General features: G+C 42.6%; 1 protein-coding gene across 1 annotated transcript in view; it reads left to right on the top strand.

Annotated features, from left to right (window-relative positions):
• The window catches only part of EXOC4 (exocyst complex component 4), a 359,365-nt gene that overhangs the window by 93,489 nt on the left and 241,329 nt on the right, over positions 1-24,547 (top strand). Inside the window, 2 exon segments of the mRNA XM_063153646.1 lie at positions 14,291-14,436; positions 20,229-20,317. Of these exon segments, the coding sequence (XP_063009716.1) occupies positions 14,291-14,436; positions 20,229-20,317 (235 nt within the window).

Genomic DNA, 24,547 nt, shown 5'->3' with positions numbered 1-24,547 from the left:
TGAAAGGGGGAGGAAAAGGCTCCCTGATGCAGAAAGGCATTCAGGGATCTGCTGGAATGGAACATGTTCACAAACATTATAATCTGCTTAACACTGGCATTTTGGTGCTGCACCTTTAGAGAGCAGCATAAAAGGCAGGAGGGAGCAATGCTGATGGATGCTTTAGAAGCTGCAATGCCTCGTGCACAGCAGCTGGAAACAGCTGGAAATTTTTTTTTTTTTTTTTTCCCCTTCCAAGCCTGAAAATGGGAATTTTGTCTATGCTGTGAGCTCCCCCCTCTGGCTTCAGAGTATTTGGAATAATGTCAAAGACCCCCAAAAGCCTTACAGGTAATTCTGCAACGAGCTCAGGGGCACTTTCCTTGTTCAAAAGTGATTTTTTAAACCTCCAAAACCAGCACTGCTGCACCTCCCAGCCGTTTGGGAAGGGGATGGATACAAAGCCATGGCTATTGTAGCTTTGACAAAGAGGTTCTGTAGCTCTGCTCTCATTTCAAAGCCCTCAGTGGCCTTAAAGCTGGGCTTGAAATGGAGGCTGCTGGGTTGGTGTCAAAGGGGAACGTGGCCTTTCATCAACCTCTTGGTGGCACTGGGCTCATTCTGCAGAAACCTCCATTCCTGCCCTGGAATTTTGCTGTTCTTTTGTAGCAACTCTTCATGCCTCTAATTTTTGGGGCCGTGTCTCTCTTTCAGGTGCTTTTCCTCGTGAGTTCAGACGTGGTTGGGTCTTGGAGGCTTTGGTCAATTAGGAAATGCCAGTGTGGGTTTAAAAGGGGTCAGGGAAGCATTTGGGGTTGGTGCAAGGGGGATGGTGGGTGCCAGGGTCTTAAATCTGAAAAGGGGGAGATCTGAAAGTCAGTTCTGACATGAAATAGGAACCTACAAAATGTGGGATTTTTTAAATGCAGCATCACAGCCCTTCCTGTGACATCTGTTTAAAAACCTTTTATAGATAATGAGGCAAAACTCTGAGTTTAACTATAGCAGATTTCCTTTTTTACTCCACTTTTCCTCATTCACACTGGTTTGTAAATCCCTTTTTGGGTGATGTCTCAGCAGATTAGAAAGAAAGGGGTGGAAGTTTCCTGGGGTGGAAGTTTCCCTGCTTATCCTCCTTTTTTCAAGTCACTCTGATGATGTTTTTAATTGATCTGAAGGAAGATGAAGCAACTGGTGGCTCTGTAGTTCTCTTGCTCACTTTAATTAACTTTCACTGTCCTTCCACCATTTCTTTCTCACTATTTTCTCTCTATTTACACTCTTCTCTCACTCTTTACTATCCCAAGGCCAAAGTCTCTTCTCCTGAAATCCCTTGCTCAGCCTCTGAGCTAATCCCAGGTGCGGCTGCTCTTCTCTCAGATTAGGATTGGAACAAAATATTTATTTTACAATATTTTGCCATAAAGGATCCTTGGTGGATCCTACAGCTGTGGTGGCTGCTGGACAGCCCTGCAGGGAAGGGCAGGATGTGATAATAAAATCCACATGTCCCTGCCAATGAGTTGAAATCAGAGACTGAAATCCTCCAGGTTCATGAGAATAAATCTCAACTTTAAGATTTAAAACAGGCCTTGGACTCCTGTCTGAGCACCATATTCAGTTTTTATATTGGTTCTGGCAGGTCTGGAGGTTATAAATGTGCAAATAAAATAAATTATCAGCACCAGGGAGGGAGCCCAGGGCTTGAAGTGGTCACTGGGAGCATCGTGGGTGGCTCAAGGCTGGAGCTGGGGGTGGGAATCCATAAATTCAGAGGGTTTTGGGAAAGCTGCAAAAGGCAGCTCAGAGACAGCAGAACTGTGATTGGAGCTAAGCAGCAGCCATGAGATTGGTCAGCAGAAAAATGATGTGAAAGTAGAAAAGTAATGAGAAATAGAACAATGGTCTGTGTATTGATGCTTGTCTAGAATAACTCCCTAAGCTGCAGAAAAGTTTATCAGTGAGATATGAGGGAGTTCTAAGTTGATAACAGAGCTCTGTGCATTGTGTTTAAGGCTCACAAGCAGGGATTGGGTTTGAAATAAGCCAGCATTGTTTAACCAAAGGCACCTGTGCTTACAGTGGTTGGATGGAACTGCTGTCAATGTGCTTTTGCTGTGTGGGATTGGTCACAAAACTGTAAAAGTGAGCTGTGACATTGAGTTCTGTGTCTGCTGCCTGGGGTGTGAGCTGAGGGCATCTTCCTCTCGGGATCTCTGCTGCTCAGAGTGACCCTGAGATGTGTCAGAAAGTCTCTTTTCCCAGCCTGGCACTGGAAGGAGTCAGAGCTCCTCAGTTCTTGGTCTCAAGTTTGTTCATTGTTTCTTATCTATAAAATTCTTTCTCTTGTCCAGCCAAGGTTTGCTCAGCAAGACAGTCAGAGGCACTCTGGCTGCCCCCAGGGTGGTGTTATCTTTTTATACTAAAAACTATGTGTACAATATTTACAATTACTTCCCAGTACCTGTCACCTGTGTTAGACAGTGAGCTTCTGCTCTAAACCAATCCCAAAGTGCCACCATCACAGCAGGAGATGGAGGCCAGGAAGAAGAAGGAGAAAGGCTGGACATGGCCAGATCCCTCCATCTTGCCCCCTGAACCCCTGTTCTAAAAACCCCGAAATCTACTTTTTCACCCCATGATAAATTCACTATTATTCTACTTAAACTGTCATGGCTTGCAGATCTTCATATAAGGTTGGTAATTTGCTCCGTGGGTCAAAATCAAACCCACAGGGGCATCGTGGGCTCTGTGCCAGGGTCTCTGAGCCCCTGGCAGGGTTTTGGCCATCCAGGACAGCCAGAGGGATGCCTGAATTCTGGCATCTTCCCATTGTCATAACCATGTCATAAAACTGATGCTGGAAAATCAAACAGCTCAAGGCACATTCTCAGCAGTCCCATCTCATTTGTGATTTGTACAGAGACCCCAAAGGAATTCCTGTGTGGGGGCAGCTGAAGGCTTAGTTTTGGAATTGCTGTTGGGTTTATCACAGAATGACTGCAGAGCTTCTGAACAAGAGGCCAGGATGGTCCAGCAGAGGTTTGTACCTTTGAAGGATGGCTGGTGGGTTAGAAATCAAAGAAACTTACAAAACATAGACAGAAAGGAGGTGAAAAACGTTGAGATTTAATTAATATCTGGCCTTTTTGTGGACCACACATCTCTTTTCAGGGGAAAATTGAGCAAGGAAAGGTCTGTGTGATTTGTACAGAGACCCCAGCCTGTGATACTGGGGAGCAGCAAGCAGCACTCTGGCTGCTCTCAGGAGTGTCTGGCACCAAAGCCTGCTGCAGACACACTGAATTTCCTCCTGCTGCAGAAGTTTGTGTACTTTTGACTGGTGCTAATTGATGGGCTGTGCCCTGGAGGGGCATAAATCTCTGCGAGTCAGATTTATGAGGACCCTCATGTTTGTTTGGCAGCGTGAGCCTTGTTCCAGGGATAAATGGAGCGAGCAGGGAGAGCTGACAGGCTGAAAAATGGGAGATCCTCTTTCTCCCCTGGAATCCTGCACTTCCAGAGCCATAAAACCTGAATTCCTGGTGGTTGGGACGAGCAGCTCAGAGCTGGGAGATGTGCAGGTGTTTCCTGAGGGAAGCAGCCCCAGGTATTTTTGTTCCCTTGTGCTGGAGGGATATCACATGTTTTTGTCAAGTGCCTGATTAAGTTTGACATTTGAAAATAGAACTTCACGCAGAAATAAGTACTGTACTTGTGAGTATTTAATTAAGATGTTTAGTTCCTGTCAAGGTTGGTAGTTTCTCTTTCCTGTTAAGGGCAATACGTCTGCAACTGCTGAAATTTCAGCAACCTGTACTTAACCTTTCCTCGTCATCCCATTTCCATAGAAATCTGATTAACAACTTTTAAAGTTCAGAAGCTGCCACTAAATGCAATTAAAGCCCTTGTGGAGTCTGTTATTAAGAGCTGGCATTTAATGAAGACTGAGGGCACATTACTGTTCCCATCCACACTGGAGCAGGATGTCTTCAGCAATTAGCTGAAGGCATGGAATACACAAAGTGTGCTGTAGTACCCAGCGCTGAACATCCTTGGTATTTAAGCAACATGCTGCCTTTTTTTTTTTTTTTTTTTTAATTTTTCCCCTCTCTTTGCTGGATTTTCTGTGGCAGTTTGAGCTGCAGAAATGGGTTCAGCACAGCCCTGGGTTTGCTGTGCATTACAATTCTTCCCTGTGAGGTGGATGGCACCAAACAGGAGTGGAAGAACTCCTTTCTTTGTGATTTAAAAATGTTTAACTTTACTTCACTTAGGAGTATCAATTTCTAGCTGTATTCTTCCCCACCTCCAAACTGTGCAGAGCCACTGGAGCTTGGCTAAATTATAATTGCAGAGCAGAAATCTGTACTCAATTACTTGCTCAACTCTTCTACTCCTCCTTGACCTTTTTTGTGCTGGGTGAGCAAAAGGAAGTCCAGGCAAACTGAGAGGGGCATTGAGTCCTTCAGGGAAATGCTTTATTTTGTGCCATCTACAAAGCAGGTGGTAATTGCACCTTTTTGGTCAAATTCCATGTTTTGGTGCATTTTAGGCTGTGTTTGGCTCATAGCTGGACCAGATTTATTTCACCAAGTTGTCACTTCTATCAGAAGAATGTGCTAAAGAGATACATGGACTGGAATTGTAGAACCATGGAATGGTTTGGGTTGGAAAGGACTTCAAAAATAATCTCAAATGGTTTGGGTTGGAAAGGATTTTGAAAATCATCTCATTCCAACCTCCTGCCATGGGCAGGGCCACCTTCCACCATCTCAGGCTGCTCCAAGCCCAATGTCCAGCCTGGCCTTGGACATTCCCAGCTTCTCTGGGAATTCTATTCCAGCCCTTTCCCAACCTCCCAGCCAGGAATTTCTCCCTAATATCCCATCTAAATCTCCCTTCCTTTTGTGTAAATATATGTGCAGACATAATATGTAAGAACACACGCACAAAGTTATTTTTATTTGCTCATCAAAACCGTAGCAATTACAAACTACCACCCTGAAGCTGGCTGGGCTCGCTTGTCAAAAACTCCAAAAGGATTTCTTTTTCTGTGTTTGTTTTGTGTTTTGTTTGGGTGCCAAGAGGCTGATAGCACAATGAGGAAGTGGCCTTGTTACTGGGATGGTTTCTGCCACTGTAATCTGTGTTTGCAGAACAGCTGAGGTGCCTGGAGAAAAATAAATGCTGTCCAATTGCTTTATGACCCAGTTAGTCAAATTGACTATCGGTAGCTGAAATAAATTTGTCACCAGTGTTTGTTTCTCCTTTATTAAAATATATAAATAAACCAGCAGAAATACAGGAAAGGATGGAGGGGGAGAAGGACAGCTCAGACCTTATTCCCATTTATAGAGACCAGGTTGGGGTGGGGTGTGGAGCAGCCTGGGATGGTGGGAGGTATCCCTGTCCATGGCAGGGATGAGGAATGGGATGAGCTTTAAGGTCCCTTCCCACCCAAAACCATTCCATGATACAACATAGCACAGAAAAATTTTAAAAATTAAAAAAAAAATTAAAAAAAAATACAAACTGCAGCAGAAAACTGAAATAATTTCTCAGCAATATTAAGTCATGGGTTAATATGAAAATCCTGGCCGCTCCTGGCCTCCAAAAGCAGCCTCAGGTTTCCCTTTCTCCTGCCCTGGGACATCCCTGGTGCTCCCCAGGAATCTCCATGGGTTCCCTGGGCCTGGGCAGCCCCAGCTCCCCTCTTGCTCTGCTCTCATCATCCTCATGGAGCATTTTCATCCATCTCACATCTCCCTGTTCCAAGCTGTGCTCTGGCCCTGTGCTTATTAACAACCACAGCAAGAGAACATAAAAATCCACTTTAAAAGCAAGAAAATTTCGATATTAAAAATATCCACTTAAAAACCACCCAAACCACCTCAGTTTAAATCCTTAGATTGGGCACTTTTTATTGAGGCAGGGTCCCTTCTGCTGCTGTGGCGTTTTGGGTGAAAGTTGTGCTTTTCAAGTAATTTTGGAGTTTGTTCCTTCCCTTCCTCCCTCCCTGGAAGGAGATGAAAATTCCCAGGTGTGCAGTAATTCCCAATTAGCATTGGTAATGCCATCAGTGCATTATCGTTGATAATTGATAGTGCAGTGACAGCATTATCTGCAAAGTTTGGAAGGGATTTTTTAAATAATAAAAAAGGAATTCTTCTTGTACAGGAGTAGAATTGTGAGGTGCCTTTAAAGAATTCATTTTATTAAGGGGATTTTATCATTATGTTTCAGTTAAATGAATTGGAGGAGCAACGAGAAGATTAGATAAAGCAGCCTGAGCTGCATTACAGGTGTTCACAGCCCTTAAAAATTTTAAATTTTATTCCTTCAAACTTCCCTTCTTGCTTCCCCTTTGGTGTGTCTGCCAGCTGTGTGCTCAGCCCATGTTCTCCGTGTGACAGAACTGACAAAGGAAGCTCAGAGCTCTTCCAATTCAATTAACTCTTCCTCTTTTTTTTTTTATTTTTTTATTGAAATACCACAATTCCTGCAGCATTTTAATTATCCAGACTTTTGATACAGCAAATTACCGGTAATTAGCTACAGACTGCTGCCTCACTGAGCTTTTCTTGTTCTGAGCTTTCTGGTTCTGGCACTTTGTGAACAGTTCTCTCCTGTCTCCAGAGCTTGTGGCTGGGTTTGGAAAGCCAGGTGTGTGCTGAGGAAGGCAGGAGCATCCCTTGAAGTAAAAAAATATAAAAATGAAAATGTAAAAATGAAAGTGTAAAAATGAAAATGTAAAAATGAAAATGGAAACCCCCTCCCTCTGAATTAGTATAATTTTGAAATTAAGGGGCTCTCAAAAAAAAAAAAATATGGGAGCAGGAATAGCAGTTCTTTACTAGGAAAATTAAAAATATAAATGCAGTAGTATAAATAAAATAAACCACTGCCAGAGTTAGAACAGTCCTGACACCCTGTGAGTCAGGGTGGTGACTGAAGCCACCTTTTAATGGGACTTTTAATATTAAATTTCCAGCTGCTCTTGTGCACCTTCCATCTCTTTTCCCTGATTTCTTGGTTTGTCATGATGAGGTTTGATTTGGTATTACAGATGTGAGATCAAAGCTCTGCTTTTCGCAGCCATTTCCAGTGAACTGATTAATTCCCATTACTTTTAATATCCCTAAATTTTCCAGACTCAACTTTACACAATAATCCTGTAGATCAAGACTTCCTTTACTTTCTGTTGAAATTTTCTACAGAAACTTTCTACAGAAAATTTCTACTTCTGTAGAAGTTTCCCTCTGCTGACATCGAAATCCTCCCAGTACATTGATTATATTTTTGAAAATAGGAATAAAAAGCACTGACAGGAGATGTGATTTCTTGTGTTCGCTGTATTGCTTGCCATTTTTCTCCCCAAACATTTTAATTTATGACCATTTCTCTAATAATTTTCCATAGGAATGTGAGCCAGGCCCATTTAATCCAGAAAAGGGATTGAAGCAACATTTAAAGAATTTAAATTTAAATTATTTAAATTTAAAGAATTTAAAGAACATTTAAAGAATTTAGCATTTAAAGAATTTAAATTTTTAACATTTAAAGCCACATTTAAAGAATCGTGGAATGGTTTGGCTTGAAAAGGACCTCAAAGATCATCCAGTTCCAACCTCAACATTATCCCAGGTTGCTCCAAACCCCATCCAGCCTGGCCGTGGACACCTCAGGGATCCAGGGGCAACCTCAGCTTTTCTGGAAAAAACCCTTTTCATGTGCTATCAATGATTACCTTCTAATTTCTGCTGTTTTAAAAATGAGGATGAGACAGAAAATGAGAATTGAGACTGAAAATGAGAAAGTTTCCATCCAACAAAAGAAAATGATGCTGAAATAATCTGATATTTCTCTTGGAATGCAGAGGACTAAAAGAGGAATTAAGACTTCTGGGAGCTTGTAAAATCCAGTGTTGGTGATTTTCTCATTTCTAGTTGAACATTGTCCTGCACCTGCCTGGATTTCTGTGTTGATTTGTGGTGTTTTGGCTTTTGTCACATCTTTGGTGGACATAAATCTTTATCTCTGTTTATTTAAAGCTGAATTTGTCACCATTATAAGAATACTCTAACCAGGACCTTTTCGTCTTCTGGAAATCCCTGTTGCTGAACATGAATTCTATTATTCCCCCTTAATTCTTTTTTAATAGAATCTTCTATCATCTGTTCTGTGGTATTGCCCCTGATCAATATGAGGTGGAGAGGCCAGTAATTACCTGGGATTCTCATTCACCCTTGAAAAATTCGTGGTGTGTTGGTTTTCCTTGGATTTTCTGGACCCCACAAGTACAGGAAGGATGAGGAAAATCAGGATTTATGGTGTGGAGTTTGAAACTGGTTTGGTGATGGAGCAGTGTCCACACTGCAGCTTCTATCTGAATTCAGGGGATGTGAGGGTGTGAAATACCAATTAAAGCTTTTAATTTATACAATAGAATTTATTCAGAGCTCAGCCCTCACAAAAGGTACAAAAAAACTGAATTAATTTATCTGTCACCCTGGCCAGGCGTGTTTTACTTCCAATGCTTTGTTCAGGTCAATCTTGGGTATAAAGGCATAAAAACCTATCCAGCTTATCCTGGGCCCAGCTAAGGAAGGAAAATGTGTGTTGGATTTGGCCATTTTCTGATTCAGAGGGAAAAAAAAACCTGAGAGACATTTTAAAAACTTTTATTCCATTTTTACTCTCATGTGAAGGGCGAGACAATACAGATGTTATAATTCACCCCATCACAATGAGAAAAAAATAATTGTGGAGTTGTAACTACCTTATATCCACAAAGTAAATTCATAATTACTGTTACTGTTACTGTTACCAACTATTTCCTAATTATGTTATAATACATTTGAAGTGTTAAATATATTATAAATGTTTCTTGGCCTATTAGCTTTAGCCACACCATGCTGTAAATGCCTTAAAGCCAATAATATAAAATTACCCTTCATGGGTGCCACTCCAGTGCATCTTTCACAGTTTTATTTCTCCACAGTTCGAGTCTTATTTTCAAGGCCACCCTTTGGAACTTGTTCCCAGTTCCATTTCTCTCTCAGCAATGCCTGTCCCATTCCAGGGCATTTCTAACTCAGCATTTCCCATCTCAAAATTTGCATACAGGTGTGAGCTCTCTGTCAGGCTTTGAGAATTCTCTACATTTCCCACAAATGAGGGTGTGGAGTGTCCCAGGATCAGATTTGCCCTCGTGCCAGTGTTGCAGAAGGACAGAGCAGAGCCAGTGCCACCACCTCAGTGTGACAGACAGGCCACACACACTGCCCCAACCTCTCAGAATTTCAAAATTTAATTACACCTCCAAATCCATAAAAATTGCTTTTTTGATCAACCCCTTGTTATTAATTCTCATTCCCAGAGAGCAGCTGGATGCTTTGTTGCCCTGCATTTACGCACAGCTTTATTTCTTTGAGGGATGTAAACACAGCCCAGGGATGGCAGGATTGAGCCAGGGAGCACAAACTCCAAATCCTTGTTCCAGATGAGTGGGATGCTGCAAACTCCACAGCCCCTCAGAAATCTCACTGTGCAGCCACGTGATTAATGTCTAACGAGGTTTGGGTTGATGCCTCAGCAATTCCTAAGCAGGTGTTGTGGGATCAAATCAGGAAATCCCTCACATGGCTGCTCAGGAAAGTTCCTTTGGCTTACACAGGCAGGAAGGGCCTGGTTTGGGTGGGTTTTAAATGGATGTTTTTAATATCTGGGGGTTTTCTGTGCTTTTAAAGTGGATTTTCAGGTTGTGTCTTGCTGTGGTTGTTAATAAGCACAGGGCCAGAGCACAGCTTGGAACAGGGAGATGTGAGATGGATGAAAATGCTCCATGAGGATGATGAGAGCAGAGCAAGAGGGGAGCTGGGGCTGCCCAGGCCCAGGGAACCCATGGAGATTCCTGGGGAGCACCAGGGATGTCCCAGGGCAGGAGAAAGGGAAACCTGAGGCTGCTTTTGGAGGCCAGGAGGGGCCAGGATTTTCAGTCTGGTTGATGAGTTAATACTGCTGAGAAATGAGAAGGATTTCAATTTTCTGCTGCAGTTTGAAGCCAAATGTGCTGTGTTGAATAATGGAATGGTTTTGGGTGGGAAGGGACCTTAAAGCTCATCCCATTCCACTTCCCTGGCATGGCAGGGACACCTCCCACCATCCCAGGCTGCTCCAGTCCTTCCTTGGACATTCCAGAGGCTCTGCTGGAGCCCCTGCAGGCCCTGCCATGTGCTGGGAGCTCTCCCTGGAGCCTTCCCTGCTCCAGGGGAACATTCCCAGCTCTCCCAGCCTGACATTGGATCCATCTCCTCTCCCAGACATTCATGGGCCCAGGGGCTTCACTTGCAATCTCAGCAAACCATGAAGGGTCTCCCTTCCCTTCTCCTCTCTTTTCTCTCCCCATTTTCCATAAAAACCCCTCAGGATGGATTCTGAGTGTCCCAAATCCCAGAATCCCAGAGCAGTTTGGGTGGGAAGGGACCTCCAAGCTCATTCCAGGGACACCTCCCCCTGTCCCAGGCTGCTCCAGCCCCAGTGCCCAACCTTGGCCATGGCAGGGATCAGGGGCAGCCCCAGCTGCTCTGGGAATCCCTTCCCAAAATCCCACCCCAGGCTCCCTCTCCAGGGAATTCCCTCCATTCCCAGCTCTCCCAGCCTGCCATTGGATCCATCCCCACCCCGACTCCTCTCTAGGAAGGGATTTTGGGATCTGGGGGCTTCACTGGGAACCTCAGCACTCCAGGAAGAGTCTCCCTTCCCTTCTCCATCCCCAACTTCCATAAAAATCCCTGGGGATGGATTCTGAGTGTCCCAAATCCCAGAATGGTTTGGGTGGGAAGGGCCCTTCAAGCCCATCCCATTCCAATGCCACCATCCCAGGCTGCTCCAGCCTGGCCTTGGGCACTGCAGGGATCAGGGGCAGCCCCAGCTGCTCTGGCAATGCCAGCCCAGGCAGGAATTCCTCATGGCCAAGATGCCACCCATGGCTGCCCTCTGGCAGTGGGAGCCATTCCCTGGGTGCTGTCCCTGCAGGCCTTGTCCCCAGTCCCTCTGCAGCTCTGCTGGAGCCCCTGCAGGCCCTGCCATGTGCTGGGAGCTCTCCCTGGAGCCTTCTCCTGTCCCTTGGCTGTTTCCTGTCACTGCTCAGCCACATTTCCAGTTAAATCCTTCATCCCAAAGAATTTATGGAACTGTTGGATTCAGGGCACTGGAGCAGAAAGAGCTTTGATCTGCCTGGCCCAGTTTCTGCTACACTTGAAGTTTTTAACTGAAAAATGAGCTCCCAATTCCTGTCTCCCTGTTTTTATCTTCTCAGAGGTGCCCAAATCCCTGCAATGCCCAAGGCCAGGCTGGACACTGGGGCTGGAGCAGCCTGGGACGGTGGGAGGTGTCCCTGCCATGCCAGGGGTGGCACTGGTTGGCTTTAGGATCCCTCCCAACCCAAACCATTCCATAATTCCATTAATTTTAAGGATAATTATCAAAATCAGCTTTTACAGCTTCTGACTTTTTCATAGCCTTGTGTAGTAAATCATTTCATCGAGTAAATTAACAATAAATTAACATTTTTTTCTCTCATTTTTCCCAATTGTTGGCATTTTCTGTATATCTTCGAGCAAACTCTTATCCCAATTCTCTGTTTCGCCTTTTACCCACAGGGATAATTCATTCTGCTCCCACCCCAAACCTCTCTTGGTTTATTGTAATCCAGGATTTCACACTTAATATCCCCCACTCCTGGATACAAAGTGACACCAGAATCGTGGAATCCATCATAAGCAGGTTTCATCCATAATGGAAGAACAAATTGCTTAATTTTTTTCATTTTTTTTCCCCCAACTTGATTAAGTTTGAGGGTTTAATTAGATTTTCGTGGCGATTTTCGGGTTGTTAATTTAAGTGGAGAAGATGAAATGCAAATAGGTGAATACAAACGGGTTTTGCTAAATTAGTGTCAAAAATTAGCACAGTGATTATTTTTACCAATAAACACAAATTTTCAAAGCCTGTGCTCAGGTAAAGTTTTAATTGAGCTGGTTTAGGAATCAGATTTTCTCTGTGTGTTTGTGTTATTATTTTTTTCTTCCAAGCCATCCCAAATTGTTTCTAATTAGGGGCACGATTCCATTTGCCTGGATATTTATTCCTGTGTAATTTGTTTCAACTTAGGCAGCACAGGAGTGATGAATTCTTCTCATTACCTCCAACTCTCTTTGATGGGCTTTGACTGGCTAATTATTCACATAGAACACATTCCCAACAGCCTGTGAGTAGGTAAAAATTCCTGGAAATAAACAGACTTTGACAAAAGTTCATTTTCGAGGGCTTTTGTTTCATCTTCAGACACAATGCAATTGAAATGGAATCATTTGGAGTCTAGTTTTACTTCTGCACTTTGAATAATATCAAATATTGGGCTGCAAAGGTTGCACAGGAGGGAAGATGTCACAAAGGGAACCCCCAACCCATCACTGAGTGATTTGGGGTTGGAAAATCCATCCTAAACTCCACTGGCAGCTGTGGGAATTCATATTTTCAATGATAAAAGAAGCATGATTGGGTTGGGAGCTATTAAAGGACAATTTTTGCAGCTTTCCAGGGTATTTTCCATCACATGGGACCCCCAGCACACATATGGATGTTTCCTATTTCTCCATATAAATATGTTGGAAGTATTTAAGCACATAAATACATTGATAAGCCAAGATATTTTAAATAAATACATTTATAAACCAAGGTATTTTAAATAAATACATTTATAAGCCAAGGTATTTTAACTGCACTGCTCATTATTGCAACCCTTTGTTTTTAAGAGCATTAATTATATTTATAATCAGTGTATAAAGCCCACCCACCCTCTTCCTATGGTTCTCATGGATGGAATCATTTTGGGAACTTTTTGCAGGCTCCTTTTGGGACTTGGAGCAGATTGAGTTGGCCAAAAACTCCATCCCTGGAAGTGTCCAAGGCCAGGCTGGACAGGAATTGGAACATGGTCATGGCAAGGGGTGGGACTGATCTTGAAAATCCTTCCCAACCCAAACCATTCTAAAGAATATCAAATAAACTTGTACCCAAATTAGAGCCAATCCTCAGGATATATTTGTTAAAAATAAAGCCACGTTTCTGTCAATTAGAATTCTTGCGAATTTTGGTCGTTTTCCTACTCAGAACCTAAAAATTCCAGCGACACAGTGAGCCTGTTTTAGGCCATCTGCTGAGCTCTGTCCTGTAGGAGCAGAGTTTGTGATAATTGGGAGTGGGGCTGCCCCAGCCCATCCCCAGTGGGTCAGAGCTGTGAGGAGCAGGTGAGCAGCATTGGTGGTGAGGAGCCATGGAGCGCCCAGGGGTGCTGAGCAACCACAGAGGGCACACAGGGGCACTGCATGAACATGAGGGCATAAAAGGTTGGGTGAAAGAACAAGGGCCAAGGTTTGAAGCCTTCTGGAGTAGATTGGTGTTACTGTGTATGGGGTAAAGCTTTCTGACGTTGTAGGGTGACACTCTGGGTGTGGTGGCTGTCTCAGCTGTGACAGTGGAAGGATGGATGGTGTAGGCACAGAGTTTGAGGTGATTGGGAGTGGGGCTGCCTTAATCCTTAATTGGCTCCAGCTGTGAGAAGCAGGTGAGCAGCATTGACAGCAATGAGCCATGGAGTGCCCAGGGGTGCTGAGTGACCACAGAGGGGACACAGGTGCCATGCATGAACATGAGGGGATAAAAGGTTTGGCTAAAAAACAAGAAGGACAGATGCTGCCAGCCTACTGAAGTGGTTTGGTGTTGCTGTGTTTGGGGTGAAGCTTTCTGATGTTGTATGGGGATACTCTGGGTATGGTGGCCATCTTAACTGACACGTGCTGTAGCACTAATGCAGTACAAGATTTGAAAAATATAAAAGCTAAAATTCTAAGGTGTCACCAGACCGTGCTTCAACCTCATCACAGAGTGGTTGGGTGGGAAGATGTAGGCACAGTGTTTGTGATAATTTGGAGTGGAGTTGCCCCAGCCATATCCCTCATTGGCTGCAGCTGTGAGGAGCAGGTGAGCAGCATTAAAGGTAACGAGCCATGGAGTGCCCAGGGGTGCTGAGCTACCACAGAGGGAACACAGGGGCACTGCATGAACATGAGGGGTGTAAAAGGTTGGGCCAAAGAACAAGAAGGGCAGCTGCTTGCAGCCTTCTGATGTGCCACAATGTTGTTGTGTATGAGGGACTGTTTGAAGCCTCCTGAAGCTGCCTGGTGGTGCTGTGTGCCTGGTGCCCTGTGTCCTGCAGCCTTGCTGAGCTCTGTCCCTCCCCCAGATGCTGCTGACCGAGTACCTGGACATGAAGAACACCCGTGCAGCCTCGGAGCCCTCGGCCCAGCTCAGCTACGCCAGCTCCGGCCGCGAGTTCGCCGCCTTCTTCGCCAAGAAGAAACCCCAGAGACCCAAGAACCCTCTCTTCAAGTAAGTGCTGGGGGTTTTTAAAGCTCTGCTAAGCTGCCTTTGGTCCCTGGAGTGCTGCTGGTAATGGCAGTTTCACAGTGTGAGAGGTGTGGAAGCTCCTGGATGGGGATTTAATGCCCGGAGCTGAAGATCTGTTCCGGATTCAGCGCTGGGCTTTAGAGCTGAGCTCTTCCCAGGGCTGGGAATCCCATTACAGGAGCTGCTGCAGAGCATGGAGTGATCCATTCTGCCTCTCTTTGTCCGTGGCAAATTCAGGAGCTGTTAGAGGGAGCGATAAAGGGCGCTGGACAAAGGGAATTAAGATAACTGTGTAATTACTGCATAGACTAAGCACTTAATCCTGTCACTAACTCCTTTAATTCAGCGGTCAGGCTGCAAAGAATGAAGTGGTTGGGAGGAGAGTGTAAGGGAGAGGAGGATGAGAGAGGCTGGGTGGCCAAGGGAAGGATTTGGGAGAGCAAATTTGTGCAGCAGTAAGGAGTGAGGAGCTGCTGAGCAGTGCCGGTGGGAGAGGAGATTCACACTTGGATTTGGGGAAGCTGTGCTGGAATTTTCTTCTCTTCCACCACCTGCCTGTGCTGGCCATCCTCTTGGGCCTCTTAAGGATTTTGGAGAGGACCTAGAAGTGCTGTTTTGTGCTCCCAAAAAGAGTAGATGTCCCAAAAAGAGTAGACGTCCTCTCATACTACCTGAGATTCTAGTTGTAAATCCAAGTCTTCTTTCCCAGCATGAGCTCTCCTGCAACCTGCTGTTATTACAGGTTAAGTGTTGTCTCCTTCCCCTGTCAGCCCATGATTATTACCTCTCACCCTTTTTTTTTTTTTTTAACCCCCTCATGGCCATTTTGGGCTGAGAATTCCACTTGGAATTTACTCTGACCTGCAGATAGGTATTGGAGTTCATCCCATGTCCCTGGGTGTACAAGGCCTCAATGGGGGTTTTTTGGGGGGTTTGAGGACTAAGTTTGGGATTGAAGCTGGAGGGATGAGGCTGCTGTGGCTCACCTGGAGCAGGCTGAGGCTGGGCAGAGTTTGTCAGCAGAGAGGGGTGGCTGTGATTGTTCAAGGGAAGGTGAATCACCTCGTGGGAGCAGCATCTCTCCCCACTGCTGTGCTGTCACCGAGTGATGCCATCCCTGCAGTGACAGCAGCACTTATTGGGATCTCTCATTTGCTTATCTGTCAGCTGTCACCATATCTACAGAAATCTCCCTTGAAATGGAATTTCTCAGCCCACTGAGGTTTGTACGTGTTTGATGGAGTGTTATTCTTGTCTCCCCTCCCATCTTCAGTGCTTTCTGTGCCAGGCTCCTTTCCATTAGCTCTGTCCAAATCTCTCCTCTTGTCACCACAAAATCTGCATTGCATTCCTCAGCACCCTTAGGGCAGGGCTCCACCTCGTGTTTTGCTCACTGGGGGATGCAGGTGTTGGTGCTGTGTCCTGTGGTAGCTGTGAGCTCATTTAATTTATATTAAATACTGACCTAATTTAATTAATATTAAATATTTCTGCTAGTTATGTCCTCAAGGAATAGAGGGAAGTTGTGTCCTGCTCTCTGGAAATCAGGAGCTGGTATTTAGAAGGAACCCAGAATCCTTATTTCCTTCAAAATTGATATAATAAAAGATAATATTTATTTAGTTGCAATGTTGGCTTGAAAAAGCTTCAGATGAAGGGGAATTTGGATAATTTATGCCATGATAATTTTTTCTTTTTTTTAAACTTTTTTCTCTTCCCAAAAGTAGCCAAGGGCATGCTCAGGTTGCCAGCTCAGTTTTCCAAGATAGAAATCAGGAAATAAGACAGGAGTGAATTGTACAGGCAAGAGTTAAGCACCCAATAAATCAGTGCCAGACTTGGCTGTAATTTTGTGTAGTTGTAAAGAAAACAAAAATGTTTTGAAGGCTTTGTGGGAGGATCAGCATTGGGAAGGCAGTTACAAGGAGTTGAGTGGGAACAGGAATGTGGGGAAGGGCAGCTTCAGGAGGTGGCAAAGGAAGGAAAATTGGAGAGAAAAAGTGGCTGGTTGTGGAAAAGAGAGGATATAGGGGAGAAAAACTGGAGGATGGCTGTGGAAAAAAAGGGAGAAAACCTGGAGGGTGGCTGTGGAAAAGAAAGGGAAATAAGGGAGGAAAAACTTGGGGGATGGTTGTGGAAAAGAAAGGGAAATAGGGGAGAAAAACTGGAGGGTGGCTGTGGGGAAAAAAGGGAAATAAATGGGGTAGAAGAACCTGGGGAATGATTGTGGGAAGGAAGGGAAATGGAGGAGAAAAACCTGAGGGATGGTTGGGGAAAAGAAAGGGAAATGGGCGAGGAAAGCCTGGATGGTTGTGGGGGGAAAAAGTGAAATGGGGGAGAAAAACTGGGGGATGGCTGTGGAAAAGAAGGGAAATGGAGGATTAAAACGGGATGGTTGTGGAAAAAAAGGGAAATGGGGGAGGAAAACTGGGGGATGGTTGTGGATAAGAAGGGATGAGGTCTGGGTTTGGTGCCTGGAAAGAGCTGTGGGATAATGCTGCTCTTGTTGTCTCACTGAGGACAGAAAGGAGCACGTGGGGAGCACAGAGCCAAGAATTTACAGCTCTTTTAATTAAAATCAGAAGGGTTTGTTGCATTTTGATAAATCGTTATTAGTTCAGTTGCAATAACAGCAACACTCAGAGTCCAAATTAAAGCAGAAAAGCCTCATTAATAGTAATAATCTTAACACTAGTGCCCAGGAAAGCTGTGAGATGCTTTCCCGTGTCCCTGGTGTGATGCTGTTGTTCCCAGTGTCCCTGTGAGGCCGATTCCACCTTCCTGAGCTGTGGGCTTGGGGAGGGACTGAGGGGTGCTGCAGCAAATCCTCAACATCTCGAGGTCTTCTTGTGGCAGACGTTTCCTTTCCAAACCTGAGGTATCTGCTGTCTCAGGTTTGGCTTTTCTATTTTTCCCATTCTGTGCTGCTTTGGTGTGTGGGTCTGGGCTTCACATTGTGGGATGGTGAGAGCAGGGAGACAAAACAATTCCTGCTCCAGCTGGGCACCAAGGACAAATGCCCCAAATCTCAGCCCAGGAGCACAAACCCCGTGGGCTGGAGAGAGAAAAACAAGCAGGGTGGGACTGCCTGGGCTAAAGCTGCAATGGGACAATGAACTGCAAGGTGCAAATGGAGCAGAGCTGATCCCAGGGACAGACCCCGGCAGCGCTCGTGCATTTTGGGGCCGTTTTGGTTCATCTTGGGTGCAGCCCTGGCTGGGCTCTGGTGCTGCCCAAGGTGCAGCCATGGATCCTTTCCATGAATCCCTGCTTCATTCTGTAACTCTGCCCAGCCTCTGCTCCAGCTCAGCCTTCTCAAGGCATTGTGTCACTGGGGCTGTTTGAAGGTGCTCTGTCCCCACCACGAGCTTCCTTCTCCCTGGTCCCCAGAGCCCATCCAGGCACTCCCAGGAAATGCAATTTTTGCTTCTTTTTTCTGCTAAGGTTGGAATTGAATGTGTGAGACAGCATTTCTTGTTAGACTCAGATGTTTATTATTTATGTGTATTACAGTCTCACAAGCTGTGAGTTTTGTAGCCCTTAATTTTAATAAGCTAAAAATGGAGACGTATCTCTTTCTACAAGGTTTTTTAAGGATAAGCTGTCTAATTAAGAAATGTCACTTAAATGATTTTTACTTTTAACCCAATAGCTAACTACTTGTGGCTTTTAATGGGGACTTTATCTAATTACACAAAACCACCAAAATGGAGACTTTTTTTATCCAATTACACATAACCACCCAAATTTATGAAGGTAAAGAAGGACCAGCTTCTGCCCTAAAACTTCTATCTTGCTTTATGTATATATTACTATATTCTAAAATTTTAAACTCTTATTTTTCCCACCCTGTGATATCACGCACTTCTATTCAAACTATACACTCATAATTTTAGTTTTATTCTTCATTTTTGGATGGTTTTTCTACAGCCTCAGGTCAATGCAGTGTTCTCTTGGGGGTCAGTGCCTGAAAGTACAGACAGTGTAAAATTCTCAGCAATCAGGGTTCCAACACCCAGGATTGGTTTTGTTTTTTGGGGTTTTTTTTGGGAAGTGCCTGGGGAGCATCCCTTGGCCATGGCACTGTTGTGGTCACAGGGACATTGAGGTGTCCTCAACCCGTGCGGTGTCAGAGCAGGGCCCAGTTTGGGCCTTTTCTAGAAGTGCCAAAAATCCTCTTGATGGTGCAGAAATGGTTGGAAAATATTTGGATTAGTCCTTGTGGATTATTAGAGCCATACAGTAAATAATAATTGATTGGCCCCTAATTTCCAGGAGAATATTTATATATTATTAAGAGCTGAAGGGTGCTTATATTTTACATTTAATGTTTTAATAAGATACATTTTATATTCTAATTTTATAAATAATACATTTTATATTTTTATATTTAGTTATATTTAATTTATGTTTATATTAATATTTTTATATTTATATTAATTTTATAAATAATACATTTTCTAGTTTAATTTTACGTATTATTAAGAGCTGAAGGGTGCTTATATTTTACATTGAATATTTTAATATTATGTTTTATATTTTAATTTTACGAATAATACATTTTATATATTTATATTTATATTTAATAATATTAATATTTTTATATTAATATTAATTTTATAGATAGTACATTTTATATTTAATTTTATATATTATTAAGAGCTGAAGGGTACTTATATTTTACATTGAATATTTTAATAATATAAATTTTCTGTTTTAATTTTATAAATAATACGTTTTATATTTTTATATTTATTTATATTTAATTTCTATTTATATTTTTATATTTATATTAATTTTATAGATAATACATTTTATATTTTAATTTTACGTATTATTAAGAGCTGAAGGGTACTTATATTTTACATTGAATATTTTAATAATATATGTTTTATATTTTAATTTTATGAATAATACATTATTTATATTTATATTTAATTAATATTTTTATATTTATATTAATTTTATAGATAATACATTTTATATTTAATTTTATATATTATTAAGAGCTGAAGGGTACTTATATTTTACATTGAATATTTTAATAATATACATTTTCTGTTTTAATTTTATAAATAATACGTTTTATATTTTTATATTTATTTATATTTAATTTCTATTTATATTTTTATATTTATATTAATTTTATAGATAATACATTTTATATTTTAATTTTATGTATTATTAAGAGCTGAAGGGTACTTATATTTTACATTGAATATTTTAATAATATATGTTTTATATTTTAATTTTATGAATAATACATTATTTATATTTATATTTAATTAATATTTTTATATTTATATTAATTTTATAGATAATACATTTTATATTTAATTTTATATATTATTAAGAGCTGAAGGGTACTTATATTCTACATTGAATATTTTAATAATATATGTTTTATATTTTAATTTTATAAATGAGACATTCTATACATTTATATTTATATTTAATTAATATTAATATTTTTATATTAATATTAATTTTATAGATAATACATTTTATATTTTAAATTTATATATTATTAAGAGCTGAAGGGTACTTATGTTTTACATTGAATATTTTAATAATATACGTTTTCTATTTTAATTTTATAAATGAGACATTTTATATTTTATTTATATTTGTTTTTATTGATATTAATAGTAATATTCTGTTTATATTTATATTAATTTCATAAATGACACATTTTATATTTTAATTTTATATCTTTTTAAGAGCTGAGTGGTGCTTCCAGTGCCTGAAACTGAGTGAATTCCTTTGAATTCCAGGTTTGAGTCCTCATCCCATGCCATCAGCATGAGCGCCTACCTGAGGGAGCAGAGGAGGGAGCTGTACAGCAGGAGTGGGGAGCTGCAAGGTGAGCAAAGGGATCCTTGGCAACTGGAGCATTCCCTCCTGCAGGAGCTGGAATTTCCTGCCCAGCCTCTGGCAGGAATTGTTCTCTGCCCTGATTCTCTCCAGGATTTAAGCTCTTGTTTATTATCAGGTTGTGAAGGGTTTCTCTTCATTCTCTCAGCGTTTACAGCTGGAGGTCAAGGTCTTAAAAAATATTCCTGAAACAAAAGGTGAAATACAAACAACCTCACCCTGAGCACTGGGTTTGGGTGTTGGAGTTATCTGGGATATTTATCTGCAATTTATTTCCTTACTGTGATATATTTCCTGACTGTGATACTTGCCCTGCATTGCTTTGGGAGCTGAGCTCAGGCAGCTCCAGTTTGAAGCTGGATGGACTAAATTGACCAATTCTTTGTGTTTTGTACACCCGAGGAGCTTCACAGGGTTTGCAGATGGTGAACGTGGGCACTTGGGCTGCTTTGCTGGTTTCTGTTGCCCATGGCAGTGCTGTGTGTGCCCAGAGAAGTGTTCCTGCTCTTGCATAGCATCATTTCCCTTGTTTTTCTGGATGATCCAGTGGTTGGGTTTGGCAGCAGAATCCAGGGAATATCCCAAAACTGCCATGATCATGTACAGCAGGACTAAATTCTTTTGTATCATTGATTCCAGTTTCTTCCTGAGCTAATCATGACAAGAAAATAATTTCTGTTCATCAACTACTACATTGATGACCAAGGGCAGAAATTTTCCTGGAACTCTTGTCCATGATAATTTTCAGCTGGCTGTTAATTGAGAATGTTTTATAATTTGCAAGAGGATTTTTGAATGCCTTTGTGTTCCCTTCCTCCTTTCATGACCTGTCCTCAGCAACAATTTAACCCCACAAGGATGTAAGAAAAAAGCCTTGAGAGGCAGAGGTTGTTCTTGGGACAGCTTGGTTCACTTGGGTGACTGCAGAAGTGTGTGGTTATTAATTGTTGTGGTGTTTGAGGGTCCCAGGATGAGGGAAGAGATGAGAATTGACTCCAAGTTCGCAGAAGACTGTTTTATTATATTATGATATTATATTAAATGAAATTTATATATTAAAACTAAACTAAAGAAAGAGGAGATATCAGGAAGCTAGAAAATAATGAGAATAAAAACTCATGACTGACCAGAGTCTGACACAGCTGGGCTGTGATTGGCCATTAATTAAAAGCAATTCATGTGCTGGGTAAGCAATTCTCCAAATCATATTCCAAAGCAGCAAAACATGGAGAAGCTGAAGCTTCCCAGGAGAAGAAATCCTGGCAAAGGGATTTTTCAGAAAATGTGTGTGTGACAGAGGTGAAATCAGCACTGATGATCAGGGGTGTAATGGCTCTGTGGTGAATTCTGAGATCCTTGTGGGTGGACTGAGAAGGAGGAACCTGGGGGTGACTGTGGTGGTGCTCACAGGGGTCCCAGGACGAGGGAAGAGATGAGGATCTGACTCCATGTTTCAGAAGGCTGATTTATTATTTTATGATATATATTATATTAAAAGAAAATGCTATAGTAAAACTACTACAATAATAGAAGAAAGGATTTAATCAGAAGGCTTGCAAGGAATAGAAAAGAATGAAATTATAATAAAATCTTGTGACTGACCAGAGAGTCCAATACAGCTGGACTGTGATTGGCCATTAATTAAAAACATCAACACGGGCCAATCCCAGATGCACCTGTTGCATTCCACAGCAGCAGATAACCATTGTTTATATTTCATTTCTGAGGCCTCTCAGCTTCTCAGGAGAAAAAGAACCTAACAAAAGGGTTTTTCATAAAATATCCTGGTGCCAGCTGCCCACCCCTGACCCCACAGCCTGTGGGGATGAAGGGATGTGGAGGCACTGCCAGCTCAGCTGGGATCTCACCTCTCACACACCTGGGAGGTGCTGAGCTCACAGCTCTTTCTGCCCTTTGGGATTCAGCTTCTCACCTCCAAAAGTGTCACATGGGCACGAAATGTCCCCCAGGTCAGGGGGATGAGGTTAATGTTCCATCCCATTACCAGGTTTGATTCCAGGAGGATTTTGGTTCCTTCTCCTTAGTTATGAGCTCCCTGTTACAAACTGCAGGACAAGCGTGAGCTCAAAGCCCAGAATTTTGTGGCTATGGAGAATTTTGAGCTTTTTGGGGCCATCAGGACTTGCAGCACTTGCTCCAGTATTTCCCATCCCCTTGGGATGAGTCCTGTTGCTTTCTGTCATTCCCAGTTGTCCAAAGTGCCTTTAAAGACAAGCAGAGAACAGAACTGACCTTCTCCATACCTGTGTCCTCCTCCAGGTGCCTCGTGGCTGAGATTGGGGGATTTTTGTGGTTGTTTCTATTACAGTATTCTATTATTTCTATATTTGTGGTTGTTTCTATTACACTGAGGGTTTTAAGGAGCTCCTGTCCTGGGTTTGGAGCTCATTCAGAACCAGATTTGATGGAAGAGTGGTGGTTCCATAGGGATACAAGACAAATGTTGGGGCAGCATTTGGGATGAGAATTTTGGAGCATTTCCAGGAGAGGAGGATGCAGCAGAGCTGCTCAGGGAGCCTGGCTGGGCAAGAACAAAGCCCAGGAGCTGACAAAGAATTAAAGGACAAAAGAGGAATTAATGTGGAGATGGGCAAGGTCCTGCTGCCCTTTGCAGCTCAATTGGAAGAGCCTGGACATGATGCAATAGGTGACAAAAAGTCAGTGTGGGGAGGCAGTGGGGACAATAGATGAGATGACTTTGCTGAGATTCTTTGCAGTTGAAGCATCAAGAAAATTTCCCTTTGAACTTGACGTTAAAAATGCAGTAACCTCTGTCTCTATTATGAGCTGCTGTTCCCTTTTAGGTTGCTCATTAATCTTCCTGAATCCCAGACCACAGCAAGATCTGCATTTGGATTTTTTTTATAGATATATATTTTATTTTTTTTTATCCCTTTTAAAGAGAAATACAATTTAATTGTTCAATCAGGTTAGTGGAAAGCAGGCATGTGACACTCTGTCTTCTGTGAACACTGCACAGTTTCTGTTCCCAACAGCCTTATCCACAGGGATGATTTTTCAGTGGCAGCAGGGGGAGGGTGACTTGTTAGGGAATCTTTTTTCCTGAAAAGATCTTCAAAGAAACATATGCATGAAAAGAAAGGAATTTATAAAAGTTTAGCTCACGCTAACTTTTCCACATAAGAATTTAATTTAAATAGCCTTAAAAATGTGTGAAGATCAGAGTGATGCTTTGTCATTAACCCCTTTGATTTGGACTGAAATAGAGCAGAGCATGAGGCTCACATTATCCCTCAGAGGGAGAAAGGGACCTGCTGCAAGTGGTTTAGAGCTGGAATTCTTCTGTTTCCTTCCACTGAAATTGCAGGAGAAAGACTTTGGCCATGTGCTTTTCCCCTTGAAGTTGGCCACACAAGTTCTCTGACAACTGCCATTAAAAAATAAAGGTGGGGGCAAGAACAGAAGTGAAATGTTTGCTTCTGGATTGGTATACAGGCTGGGAGAGCTGGGAATGTTCCCCTGGAGCAGGGAAGGCTCCAGGGAGAGCTCCCAGCACATGGCAGGGCCTGCAGGGGCTCCAGCAGAGCTGCAGAGGGACTGGGGACAAGGCCTGCAGGGACAAACCAATCTGGGGTTTTAGGGACCTTCCAGGTTGCTCACCTCTGGGAAAGGATGACAAACGGGGCAGTAAAACAAAGCTCTGGTGTAATAATGCAATAAATGATGGTGGATAACTTTTAGAATTAAAAACTGCACTGATTTTTTTCTTGCTGGCTGGGTGATAAATGGAAAGCCTTGATACCCCTCAGACACAAATCTAAATTTGGGAAGTGGATTTGTGTTATGCCCTCCTCTGCTGCTCATCCACTTTCCACCCCAGCCTGAAAAATTCCTTGCCATAAGGTTTTAACCAATTATAAAAAAAAAACCAATGTGAAACTCTGCTAATTAAGATTAGCAGCAGAGGCAGAGAGGATGTGCTATGACAAGGGCACCGTGTAAGGCCAGGTCCAGGGAAAACGCAGTTATTTGTAGGTGCCTTGTTCCATTTGGATTCACCCAGGGGCTGCTGCAGGGAGCCAGCTGTGCTCAGCTGTGACAGAAACCAAAGCTGACATTTGGGATAATGAAAATTCGGTTCAGCACCCCTGCGAGATGGGGATGATAATGTGTTGTCAGTCAGAGGTGCTGGGGAGGGGGAGAGGCAGCAGGATTCATGTCTGCTTAAAGGAGATGT

The sequence above is a fragment of the Melospiza melodia genome, chromosome 4, assembly GCF_035770615.1.
Source record: "Melospiza melodia melodia isolate bMelMel2 chromosome 4, bMelMel2.pri, whole genome shotgun sequence".
In the NCBI taxonomy this organism is placed as follows: Eukaryota; Metazoa; Chordata; class Aves; order Passeriformes; family Passerellidae; genus Melospiza; species Melospiza melodia.
This window is presented reverse-complemented; position numbering and strand designations above follow the sequence as displayed.